The sequence below is a fragment of the Vombatus ursinus genome, unplaced genomic scaffold (genome assembly GCF_900497805.2).
Source record: "Vombatus ursinus unplaced genomic scaffold, bare-nosed wombat genome assembly UNPS02014810.1, whole genome shotgun sequence".
In the NCBI taxonomy this organism is placed as follows: domain Eukaryota; kingdom Metazoa; phylum Chordata; class Mammalia; order Diprotodontia; family Vombatidae; genus Vombatus; species Vombatus ursinus.
In genome coordinates, this window is record NW_020954588.1 from 32955970 (window position 1) to 32969308 (window position 13339).

Consider the following 13339-nt stretch of genomic DNA (forward strand, 5'->3'; position numbering starts at 1 on the left):
AGTCATTTCCACCTCCCTGCCATCCTTCACACTGCTGCCAAAGGGATTTCTCCAGTGCATTGGTTTGATAATTGTCTCTCTTCTCTTACCCCTTCCTCATTAAATATGTTCAACTGGACCTCCATTGAAGCTAAGGATCAAATAGGATTTTAATTTTTTTCACCCTTTTTCACTTTTATTTTTGCTTGTTTTGTAATGATAATAATTGTTAAGATGGTAGTATGCGTATTAGTTTCAAAATGAGTAAATATACACATATTGGAGATGTGTGCTTAAAACTTTTTCACTGATAAGGTTTTACAATCAAAAAAAAGTTTGGAGACCACAGATGCAGAGGACCAGAAGTTTTCCCTATCCTTTTCTTTGGGGATTCTCTCTTTCTTCTATTTTAATTACTTCTCAAACCTCCATAATAATGTTTTTGATTGAGGTTGGATTGTTTATTTCATCCATTGTACTGCTTTTACTACTTGTATCACTTCTCAAACTTTTGCTTTCTGTTACTGTTAATTATCTTATGATTCTCTTTTTCAATGGAACTCACATAGATGTGCTCTAGGAAAAGTTGCTCTTCTTTCTTTAATCCTTGGTGAATGATTGTGCAGGTGGAGAAAATGATTGCTTTTCATAATAAAAGCTGGCAAGCAGGTTCATTTGATGACTCTCTGAAAGCATTTTTAATCAACTCCAGTTAAAAAAAAGAATGGCATCCCACTCCATCTTTCTGCATGATTCTGTTTTTTTCTGCTAGGTTTCTTTCATTGTAGTTTGGATTTTATGTATTTGGTATGGAAACAACTGCTTGAAATGATAATAATTTTAGATAATGTTAATGGCCATGCATCTAAGGGTAGTAGTTGCATTTGTGATAATGCTGCAATTTCAGTATTGTGCATTTCTTGAATTCTCAAGTATACTTTGCAGTTATATTTGCTGTGCATCATTCTTTGCTAGCTTATGAAAACTAGCCACACAATGCAGCTAGGTGGTTCTGTGGATAGAGCTCTGCCCTTTTGATTTTATCTTATTAGGTTTGGTAGGTGTCGAGATCATTAATCTGTACTACTACTACTACTACTACTACCGTTGCTAGTAATACTACTACAACTATTTTACCACCACCACCACCACCACCGTCATTACTACTACTCTCAATCAATAATCAATAAACATTTATTAAACGCTTACTCTGTGCTAAGCACTAGGAATACAAAGAGAGTGAAAAGACAGTCCCTGCTCACAAGGAGGTTACAATCTAATGGGGAGACCAAGTGCAAGCAAATATATACAAAGCAAGCTATATATAGAATAAATAGGGAAATAATTAACAGAGAGAAGGCACTAGAATGAAGTAGTTGGGAAAGACTTCCTGTAGAAGGTAGAATCTTAGTGGAGACTTAAAAGCAGCCAAGGAGATCAGTAGTTGGAGTGGAGGAGGGAGAGCATTCCAGGCATGGGGGACAGCCAGAGAGACAGAGCGTGGAGTGCAAGATGGAGAGTCTTGTTCATGGAACAGCCCGGAAGCCAGTGTCCTTGTATCAAAGAGTAAATGTTGGGGAGTGAGATTAAGAAGACTGGAAAAGTGTGAAGGGGTGAGGTTTCAAAGGCTTTGAATGCCAAACCGATCATTTTATATTTTCTCCTGGAAGTAACAGGTACACTCCTGGAGAGTATTGAGTGGAGGAGCGGGAGGCGACATGATAAGACTTGCATTTTAGGAAAATCATCTCAGTGGCCAAATGGAGGACGGACTGGAGTGGGAAGAGATTTGAGGCTGGCAGACGCACCAGCAGGTATTGTAATAATCCAGGTGTGAGATGATGAGGGCCTGTGTTAGAGTGGGGGCAGGGTCATAGGAGAGAAGGGTACATATGGAGGAGATGGTGTAAAGGTGAAATTGGCAGGCCTTTGAAATAGCTTGGATATGGGCCTGAGCGATAGTGAAGAGTCCAGGATGACCCCTAGGCTGTAAGTCTGGACTAGGACGACGATGTTGCTCTTTACACTATAGGAAAGGTAGGGGTTGTAGGAGAGAGAAGAGTTTAGAGAGAAAGATAAGGAATTCTGTTTTGAATATGTTGAGTTTGAGGTGTTTACTTTGCATCCAATTCAGGATGTCTAAAAGGCACTTGGAGATGTGAGATTGGAGGTCTGTAGAGAGATTGGGGCAGGAAAGGTAGATTACTCAGGGGTCATGTAACTACTACTACTACTACTACTACTACTACTACCACCACCACTACCACTACTACCATTGCTACTACTTTTATTAATATTATTACTTTTATCTTGTCATCATTTTCATGGAATTCAGATAGAAAAAGCCCAAGAATAAGTCACTACGCTGCTCTTTATGTTTAATGTTCTGGAGACTGTTACGCAAGTGACTAAAAGGACTGCCTTTTGTAACAGAATCAGAGCATTTGCACGTAAACTCATTTTCTGTGGACTCACTACAGTTGTCTTTATGACTAGCCCAGTGGTAACTGACCAGGTTCCTTTGGCTCTTGTGCTATTCCCACATGGTTTTCATTTTTTCCCACTTGGTCTCTATCTTTCAAAAGCTTTTCCTTTCATGTAGTTTGGAGATTGAATAGTTTCTGTTTTTGTTGTTTATTTGTGTTAGACTATTTGTGACCCCATTTGGGGTTTTCTTGGCAAAGATGCTGGAGGGGTTTGCCATATTCTTCTTTAGCTCATTTCACAGATGATGAAACTGAGGCAAACAGTGTTAAGTGACTTACTGCAGGTCACACAGCTAGTGTCTTAGGCCAGATTTGAACACAGAAAGAGGAGTCTTTCTGACTCCAGGCCTGGCCGTCTATCTACTATGCCACCTAGCTGCCCCAATTAGTTGATGTGGTTGTATCTAATAAAACATTTTAAAATTTGTTATGTCTCAATCTCTGGCCTGGGGAGTCATGGAGAATGGCCCCATTTGTACTGATGCCCAGATTCCAGTGCAGCTTAGGCTTTGTCCTTCTTAAGGTTAGGTTGGGGTTTTCATTTGCAACATGGGGGTCATTCATCTGTTAGTTAATGACAGTGACCTTATCATGCATAATTAGCCGTTCTTTTTTTTTCTCTTTTTAAGTGTCCTGTAGCTGCCAAATTTTTACAGTCTTTAGTGTTAATGCTGCCCAGTGTCTGTTGCTTCATCACAAAATCTGCATTGATCAATAAGTCTGTCTCCTTTAGGTTAACTTTTCTACAGGTGATGTTGGTAACAAGCTGATCCTAAATCGTAAACCTTTCCTTTTCTTTCTATAAACCAGACTCCACAATTTAGCCCCTTATTCAGTTCTTTGTTGATGTTTTATTGGTAGAATGCATGTGAATGTCATGAGTGGTTCATCTTTTCATTCCACTCTTAGTAGCTTTTAATACTAATGATAATGAAAAACATTTAAACATTTGAGTTACAATGTGCAAAACATTGTACTAGGTCATGGGCATCTCAACAGAAAAAAAAAAGTTAAGACAGTACTTGCTCTTTAGGAGCTCACATTTTGATAGAAGACACTCCTACCAAATAGATAGAGGAAGTGTCCCCTGCAAGTCAGATGAAAAGCCTGTGTTAGTTGTCAGGGTATTGCTAGAGTAGATGGCAAGGTGTGTTCATTTATGTCACTTTTGTTGATAGACACCATATTTGCTTCTGATATTGAACTGTAGCGCAGAAGGTTTTAGGGGAGAGAACTTTCATTTCTGGGTCTTCAGTAGCGCTGGCTGCCTAGAGGGCAGGTGGAAACTTCAGTGCCTGTAGACAGTTGCCAGGAGGTATCTCCTAAAGAGTGGCTCTTCTGGATGCTGGCTGCAGAGACTGGGCTGGGAGTAGGGTCAGTGGTCTAGGTGAAACCACTATTCCTGGGGCACTTTGATGCAGGATCCTGAGCTGTCTCTACCTAGGTCTGAAGGGAGCTGGCGTTGGCAGCAGTTTGACCCGCTTAGGAAGATGCTACGTCTTGTTACTCCATCGAGATTTCTCCCTGCTTTAGCCAGGCTGGCTTGCCTATCCTGGCAGTGGTAGTTGGTGTCATTGGTGGAAAGGATGATGGAGCCCTGCTCTTTATGAGGTACTTTATCTTGTTCCCATATATTTATTTTTTTATGTACTAGCTTTTTGTATTTCAAAACCTTTTGGTTTGCGCAGCTTGGTGATTTTGAATATTTGGTATGCCTTCATCTGTTAAAATACTGCTTTTAAGTTTCTATGGGTGAACATCATAGATGATGATTATAGGCCACAGTGTGGTAGGTGATAACATACTGCCTCCAGACTAGTTCATAATTTGAGTTCTCAAGGCTGTTTGGAGATCTGCATTTCCAGTGTGAGACTTTGTTGTTTGTCAGTCTGAGAAACATATCTAACCTCTAATGTATCATTCTACACTCCTTTTTAAAAATTTTTTAAAACTTTTTTTTGGTTTTTTTTTTCATTCTAGACTCTTGTTTGACTTCCTCTTAGATCCACCAACATCTATTTTACTATGGCAACAGTTTCAGTTAAGACTAATATTGCATAGGTGTTAATTGCTTTAAATATGTTCTTCCCATTAAGCGTTGACTTCAGGATGCCAGGCAGTCCTTGATAGCCTTATGCTTGATGTGTTTTTCCTGGAGAAGACCAAGGTACTTGTGAGTATTGTTTTCATCCATTGGTTCAAATTAACTTCCTGATACAGAATCAAAGGTTTCAGTCTCTATTCTTGGTGCACTTTAAGAATTTTTTTTTCTTACCGAGTACAAATACCATGTTGATGTTACTGAAGAAAGCTTCCATTAGGTGAACTGCATAATGTTCTTCTAAGTAGAGCCATATAACTGGTGTCATTGAAATACATCAAGTACTTAAACTGATGTTTTGGTATGACCAAGTTCTATAACTGGAAAGCCATATTCAGTCCTATTCAAGATAATTTAAAGTTAGGTAGAACCATAAGGAGCTTAACTTGTCACTATGGAAGATGACACCTTTTATATAAATTGTTATTCATGTCATCATTTTGGTGACCCTCTTCTCCCAATATGAAATCTCAGTTGGTCATCCCATCAGCACTCATAGATCTAATTGTCATCTTTATGCAGATGATTCCTAGAGCTCTATCTGACCCAACCCTTACCTCTCTCCTCAGCTCCCTTCTAGCAACACCAGCTGTGCTTTAGGCACCTTGAACTGGATGTCTCTTTGGCATCTCACACTTGCTAACTCCAAAACAGAACTTGTCTTTCCACCCACACCTTCTACTTTTCAGAACTTCTCTGTTACTGTCTCACGGACCACCATCTTTTAAGTCAACCATACTTACAACCTTGGTGTAAGTCAAGCCACCCTTGATTCCTTTTTCCACATTTCTAGTCAGTAACCAAGTCTTGTAGCTTCTACCTACATAATATATCTTGTATGTTTTCTCTTCTCTTCATTGTCACAGTCACCAACCCGTGCAAACACTTATTACCTCATGCCTTGACTATTACCTTAGCCTTCTGGTTGGAATCCCCACCTCAAGTTTCTCCTTGCTTTGATCTATTCTCTATTCAGCTACCAAAGTGAAGCCAGACCCTTCACTGTCCCATCCTCAATTCAGTTGCTCCCTATTCTGTATTTATTACAAAATCCTGTTTGGCTTTTAAAGTCCTTTACAACCCAACCCTTCCTGACCTTCCTCATCCTCTTAAATTTCACTCCCTTGCCTGCAGTCTGGGGATCCAATGACATTGGCTTATTTGTTGTGTCTTGCACTGGATCTCCCATCTCCAGCCTCCAAACCTTTTTTTGCTGACTTACTCCCTCACCTGGAACACTTTCCCTCTTCATCTCAACCTCCTGGCTTCCTTCAGAACTCAGCTCAAATTCTACCTTTTGCAGGAGCTTTTTCTTTGCCCTCCCCTCTGCTTATGCCTCTCCTCTGAGATTATCTTTCATCTCCTCTCTCTCCATGTTGTACGTACATGGATGGCCTGCGACTTGTCTCCCCTGTTCGATTGTGAGCTCCTTCATGGCATATGAATATATCATGGTTTTCATTTTCTTTGTGTCCACGGTGCTCAGCACAGTGCCTGGAACAGAGTAGCACTTAACAAATGTTTTCTGACTAGCAACCATTAAATAGAGATCGATGAACACGTGGCCATCAAGTACTCTAGTGTTCTCACGATGTTTGGGTTCCTTGTAAATATTTTCTGTCCGTGACTTAGTTGTGAGTGCATAAGTCAAATACTGTGATAATTAATAAAGACGGTATAAACCTTATGGAGGTTCCAGATTTCTCCTTCACTAATCAATCATCAAATCAATCATGAGTCACTCGTTTATATATTTGGGGATTTTTGTTGTGTGCTTTTTGTTCCTCAGGCAACATATTGCTTTTTACGTGTTTATGGAGGTTTTTTTTCAATTGATATAAGCTAGTAATGATTTGTATAAAGCACAGAAACTTACAGATAGTCTGTATTTGAAGGGGTCACTGGTGTGAGAACATATAACTTTGCGGTAATCCATGTGTGATGCCTTCTCTATGGAAAAGGGGGTCAAGTTTGCATTAGAGTGGAGGCTGGCATTACATCACACAACACTGTGAAGTAGAGTCAAAAAGACTCAATTTATCTATGTGATCGAGGGCATGTCATTTTACCTCTGTTTGCCTCAGTTTCCTTATCTGCAAAATGTGCCTAATAATAACATTTATCTCCTAGGATTTTTGTGAAGATCAAATCAGATAATTGTAAATTTCTTAGCACACTGACTCACAATAAGCACTATGTCAGTGTTATTCATTATTATTACTATTATTATTATTATTTTGACTTGTCACTTTCCAGTTTTGAAGAGAAGTGCAAGGTTCAATTACCTCTCTCAACCTAACTGCTCATTCCTTATATTAAAGATGTGCAAGCTGTCTGTCACATTGGATGAGTCCTACATTTTTGCAGTGATGTTTTGTGACCAAATAGATGATCAAGCATTTTTCACATTCTTCTAGTCTGAGTGATCCTTCTAATTTCTTTGATTCTCAAGCTTCTATCATGGAGCCTTTGGTTGATATTAAAATGTTTATTTTGTTCTTTCTGCTGCCTTGACTTCATGTTGCCTTAAACTTTGGAGTTTCACTTTCAATTTTTGATTAAGGGAAAAGAGTATTTCTGTTATAGTTCTGTGTTTTGAAAGTCCTTCTGTATTTTTCTTTTTTGCTGTCTTAAATAAGTGACATGGTGTTCAAGCTTTTACTGAACATAGCCGTTAGGTGATGTAATCTTCCATTGTTTTTCCACTGATCTTCAATACTTGTGACAAGCTGCTTTTGCCATAGTGGGATTTGGCACATTTCCTTAGTAATACTCCCACATAGCATCACCTTTCCTCCTGACTGTGGCAATGGCTACAGCATATACTGTTGAATGCAGTTTCTGGAATGTTTTTATATTTTATCTGAAGTACTATTGGAAGAATGCATTTGTTTATAATGTTTATAGCAAATTCCAGCCTTTTAAACATGCCTTTGTTTGGTGTAAGTGGTCTTTTAGTTGGATTCATGCTGTGACACTCAAAAGGAACTGCAAGGATTCCATTCTAAGTAGGTCCATCTCCCTTTCAAAATCATTCAAGACATCTGTATTATTTTTGCCTTCTGTTTCGTTATTTGGTAGCCCATGTGGAGTTTGTTTTGCATATATTATTTCAGTACCTTCAACTTTTAGCTGTAAATAACTTTGATTTTTTTCTCTTATTTGTTCTAATTCATGCTAAGGAAGGAAGTCATTCTTACGATTCTCCTGAATTACATTGATTTATAATACAAGTAATTGGCAACACATTGTTGTATAACTTAGAACTAAGGATATCGTTGAGAAAAAGCAAGATGGCGTCCTTGCCTACAACTGGTACACACCCTTCCCAGTTTTGTTATGACGAAGCACTGATGCATAATAAGAGCATATGCATCTTCAGATAGTCTATTTCACGTTCGCCCAGGATTTGCCTGCTTGAGTGGTCAGTGCCCCATGTACTGAAGGATTACTGCCCTATGGAGTGTTAGTTTTTTTATTTGTTCTTCTGTACCAAGACATAATGTAATGCTACCTGTTCCTCTGTTCTCTGTGCCAATCTTATCGTTATGATTGTTCTGGGTAGGGCCAGCATGCCATTGTACGCCACCCCATCCGTGTCTTAGATTCTTAAGAGCAGCTACGTCACATTGACTGGGGTGCTTACTGATCTGTGGGATCCCAGGCACCCAGTTGGTTGGCCTTTTAGGCTTTCTGCCAGATCTTAACAGCGAGTGGAGCCATCTCAGGGCACATCAGCTCCTGTTTCTTTGAGAGAGTACAGGAGGAATATGTGAATTTCCTGCCTCTGAATATTAGATAGCCAAATTTATTTAAAATCCTGGTATTTTTGTAGTACTCTCTTAATTATTTTGAAATTTAGTTTATAAGTATGCTTTGTATAAGATGCTAAAGAAAATCCCATAAGCATATGCTGTCAGCCCAGTTTTAGAGGTCTAGTTTTGCTCACTCAGTTCCAAGAACTGCCTTTTAGGCTGATGGACCTCTACTACATTCTTGGTTCCAGCAATGGCGTTTTGGTCTCCTGTAAGTGCTTCTCAGGCCCTGAACCCATCTGGCTCTATTAGGTCAATTTTCTCCAGAGACATATGCTTCTTCCTGTAGTATGCTCTCCTTCCATCTGAACAGTAAAATAGACAGGTCTTTGACGTGTCACACGACTCGCATGAATTCAGGATATTTGAGCGTTAGCAATAATCGCTCTTGGCAGCTTATGCATTGAAAGTTACAATCTCTTGTATCTTTCATTGGAAACAAGATTCATTGTCTTAATATAGTATAGTGATGCATTTTGTTTTTAGATCAGAGCATTTCCCACCCTTTCCTCTAGATTCAACCCCCTCTTGTTAATAAGCAAAGCAGTTAAGCAAAAATATTCGATAAAGGTATCGTGTATGACATTATATATGCAATTCTGCTGTCATGGTTTTTCTCCACTGTGCTGTGAGAAAGGAAGTATGTTCCATTATATGTCTTAGAAGTGTAATTTATTAAGCATTCAGAATTAAAATACTCATTGATCATGTTGGGGAAATTTTTGCCCACAGACAAATAAGTGATCATTGCTCATCCAAATAAGAACAAACTTTATCAAATTACTTTGCAATTGGAGCTTAGCATTAGCAACTTCTTCCAGTAAATCTTACATCCCACAGTCAAGTGGAAAAGACACATGCAGAAGGGAAATGCGCGGGCTTGAGGTTCATGAGAGGGAGAAGACGCACGCGCACACACACACACACACACACACACACACACACACACAGACACACAGAGTATTGGGTGCAGAAGTGGAGGTTGCAGCCTGTAGTTAAGGTACCTTTGGGAAGGGATGAAGAGCAATAAAGACACATTCACTGGCTGTTATCGGGCTGCTATGATGCGTCTGGTTACGCTGCTAGAAAAAAATCAGTGTATTTTGGAACTGCGAAGCTTTTAGAAAGAGAGATGGCATGGAGGTGGGGGGCAGGGAGAAGACAGCAAAGTTTAAGGGGAGGATGGTTTGGAGAAGAGTACCTTGTTATCTCTTTTTCAAACCAGAGAGTGAGAAAAAAAGAAATAAAATCCCATAACTTAAAAGCACTCTTTTCAAAACAGAAATTGCCAGCAAAAGAGAGTATGAGGGAGAAAAGCCTGTCCTACTCCAAAAAAAGTCTGCCTCTACATGTTTGTGTGTGAATGTGTGTTTGTGTGAGTGAGTGTATGTGTTTGAGTGTGCATGTATGTGTGTGTGTGTGTGTGTGTGTGTGTGTGTGTGTGTGGGTTAATTTCAAATGTCAAGTACATCCATGTCATCTCCTGTTCTCTCATACTGGGGAGACAGATAAAATTTAAACACTTTTCTACTAAATATAGACTCATCATATAAGCACACATATAATATGCATGTTCTTTGTTCCAGAAGCTCTAGCCTACTTCTTTATACTTCCTTTTAGCCTTGCAGCCATTTCTTTCTTTCCTAAATATTGCTACCACTACTACAGGGAATCTATGTATTAGGCTAAGATTTGCAGAGTGTTTTACATTTGATGCTCACAACCATCCTGTGAGCATCCCATTATTATCCCCATTTTCCTGATGAGGAAACTGAGACTGAGAGGTTCAATGCCTTGCATGGAGTCACACAAGGTCCAAGTATCTGAGGTAGGATTCAAGCTCTGGTCTTTCTGACACCAAATCTAGTGCTTTCACCCAGTGCCACCCTTGGGGGCACTTACCTTTTTGAAAGGATCAGCCTTGTTTTCTTTAGAAGGAGAGGGAGGATATCTATGGTGACCTCTTGTATATTGTGTGCTGCTGATTGTTGCCCCTGCTGTTTTAATCGTAGTTAAAATATGATTACAGTATTTTCAGTTCCTGTGGTATATTGTCATACCGTAGGTAGTCTATCCATAATAGTCCTGTCTGTGGTCAGGCAGGGCCTTGCACGATTTTCAAAGCATCAGTATGTCTTTCATAAGCATCCTAGCAAGCAGGATGCCAATAACTCTGAGGTAAGATTTCTGGGCAGTTCTCTATATTCAAATTTTCCACTGAAGTTGAATTTTCTGAGAGCTTGTATGTTTTTCCTGCGTTATATTGAACTCCTTTGAGTTGTGGTGAGTACGTTGGACTTAATAGATGCTTACTAAATATATTGGCTGATTGAATGAATGAATAAATGAGCTTTTACTACTTACATATATTGTGGCTAAAAATTGGCTAATGCCAGCACCAAAGAATAATCAGCAATTTATGAATTATCATTCTGTTCACATGTCCATTGGAAGTTCAACTTTTTGAAAAGGAGGTTAATTTAAATCAATACCTATGGCTTGATTAATGATATTACTATATGAAAATATCGGTTGAATCTATTTTCATTGTGTAAAATACATGCAAAATTTGTAATATTTGCATATATTTGTCAATATATAGCAGGAAATTTAAACAGTATTTTATTTAAGTGGTTGCTAGAACCCTATGGTCAGTCATAAACTCTTAATTGAAGAAAGAATTAGTGCTGATATATTTTCCACCGAGTCTTGTTGAATTAAATTCTTGAGTTGAGTAAATTTGCTAACTTTTTCTTCTGATGCATATAAGTATTAGCTACTAATTGGGTTTAGTAGGATATGCAGATTATACACATATCAGTTTTTGTCTTAAATATATTAGTACCAAGTAATATAATAAGAGGATTTATATATGTGCTCACTTTCTTGATTCAGATTTCAACCTTCTCCCCCACCCCGTCACCACACACACCTCAGAGTATCGACACAGACACTTTAATGAAGTTATGACCCCAAATTAAATCATTACCTACATTTGGCCAACCAGTTATTTGCTGGTAAACAGCTATAACCGAAGCTAGGCTGTTGCTTGGGTGACAGATATAGTCTCCATTGTTTGCTTTGTACTCAAAGCCCTTCCAAAGTGATAAGGCTTATCAGAATATTGTGAGCCACTAGTTTTAGGTCTTTGAAAAGCCCGGTTTACTTCTATACCAAGAGGAGGTCTCAGAGTAGGACTTTCTTGGTGAGGGTATGCAGATAGTGAACTGAAATTCATATTGCTGTGTGTGTATGTTAAAACAAAGCTCAAAAATCAAGAGGTAAATATTTTGTAGTCACAATGCAATGTATATTTAGAGATTATACTTTTGACTTTATAGCCATATGCTACTCTTCTTTTATAGACAAGAGCCCAAGTTTTATCCAGATTGGATGTTGCCCATCGATTTTTAAAGGAAATTTATCCTGATGAATCTCAAGAGGAGCAGAATTTGGAAAAAGAAATTAATCAAGATGGAAATGCCTCAAAAACTCAGTCTCTTCAGGTCAGTGACTCTGAGGTAAGAGGAAGGAAAACAAGCCCAAGCTTTGTGTTATGTGAACTGTAATTCATATTCATCTAAATCTTTATGATTATTTTGGAACTGTTTTATTGCATTAAAATTTAGCATTTCTTTTTTAAGAAGCAAATTTGTCCTTATTTGCGAAACAAGCCTAATTAAGTACAACGGAAAAAGAGGGACCAAGACTAGTCATGCTTCACCCCCTGAACTTTGACCCCATGTCTCATTTGTGTTCTTCCTCTTCTCCCCTTGGAAAAGTTCCTCCCAGAACCTCCATTTTGAAAAAAAGTTTAGATCAACCATACTTTATTTTCTAGACTTTGCCATCATGCTCCTGCACTGATAACTCACCTCTCCGCTCTTTTTCAATTCCCTTTTGTGTGCTGTCTTCCCCCGATAGAATGTAACTCCTTGAGGGCAGGAACTGCCTTTCATTTTGCTCATGTTTGTATCCCCAACACTTAGCACAGAACACAGCACATAAGAAGCACTTAAGAAATGCTTATGATGTGACTCTCCCCCGCCCTCCAAGAATGCCACTGAAAAGTAGCTGAAAAGTAGACTCTTTGCTGGAGATTTTCCATACTTTGGATGAGCGAGAAGTAGGATTTGGATCTCATCTCTTCTGTTGCCAGTGCCTCTGTGTGTGTACATACCCACATACACACGTTGTCACACCAAAAGAATGTATGTTCCCAGGAGGCTGATATTTTAATATGTTTACCCTTGTCTTCTCATTGCCTAGCACAGTGCCTGGCAGATAATAGTTGTTTAATAAGTTCATGCTAAGTGATTGAGTGATTTATTCAAAGGCATATAATACTTAGAAAATTTTGCAGTGAAAATGTGTTTTTTTTCCTTTCAGGATAACAATTTAGGATTGTTAAAAGTGTCATGTAGTTTCTCAAATGCAAAATGGCCCATTCTCTTCATATTTTTGCCCCCAATTCTCATTATATATTCACAGTTTTTATTCAAATTATTTGCATTGATGAACCAACTGAAAGGCTCTTGGTGCTACTGAATTTCGATATAGAAGGCTCAAAGACCTGGAATGAACACACAGCAATTTGGATTATGTTAATCGTACTTGTGTTCTTCTCATAGCATAGGCCCACATAGTTATTGAATGACATTTTAGTATCTCTCTCTCAATTTGGCCAGATCAAAAAAAAATGGATTTTCCCAATTAACTGAGTAGTAAAAAAGTATAATTCTAATAGTTATATGTAATAATTAACTTTTAGAAGTCATATAGCTATAGCTCCCTGTAATTATGGAGCTAGAAAACTGAGGAAAATGAATTAAATGATGCATGCGAAGGCACAAGAATAAGAGTCTGTTCCTCTGTCAACAATGTACAAAGTTGAGATCTGACAGCTATATAATGCATTTGATTGCTGTAGAAAGCCATGCTGAATAATTCAGGCCCTA

General features: G+C 38.6%; 1 protein-coding gene across 2 annotated transcripts in view; it reads left to right on the top strand.

Moving 5' to 3' along the window:
- ZBBX (zinc finger B-box domain containing) overlaps window positions 1-13339 on the top strand; it is a 126725-nt gene that overhangs the window by 57877 nt on the left and 55509 nt on the right. The window contains exon 9 of one of the 2 annotated variants that reach the window (XM_027876075.1): window positions 11747-11902. In XM_027876075.1, the coding sequence (XP_027731876.1) occupies window positions 11747-11902 (156 nt within the window). The remainder of the gene's footprint in view (window positions 1-11746; window positions 11903-13339) is intronic. The other variant, XM_027876076.1, reaches the window with a different exon arrangement.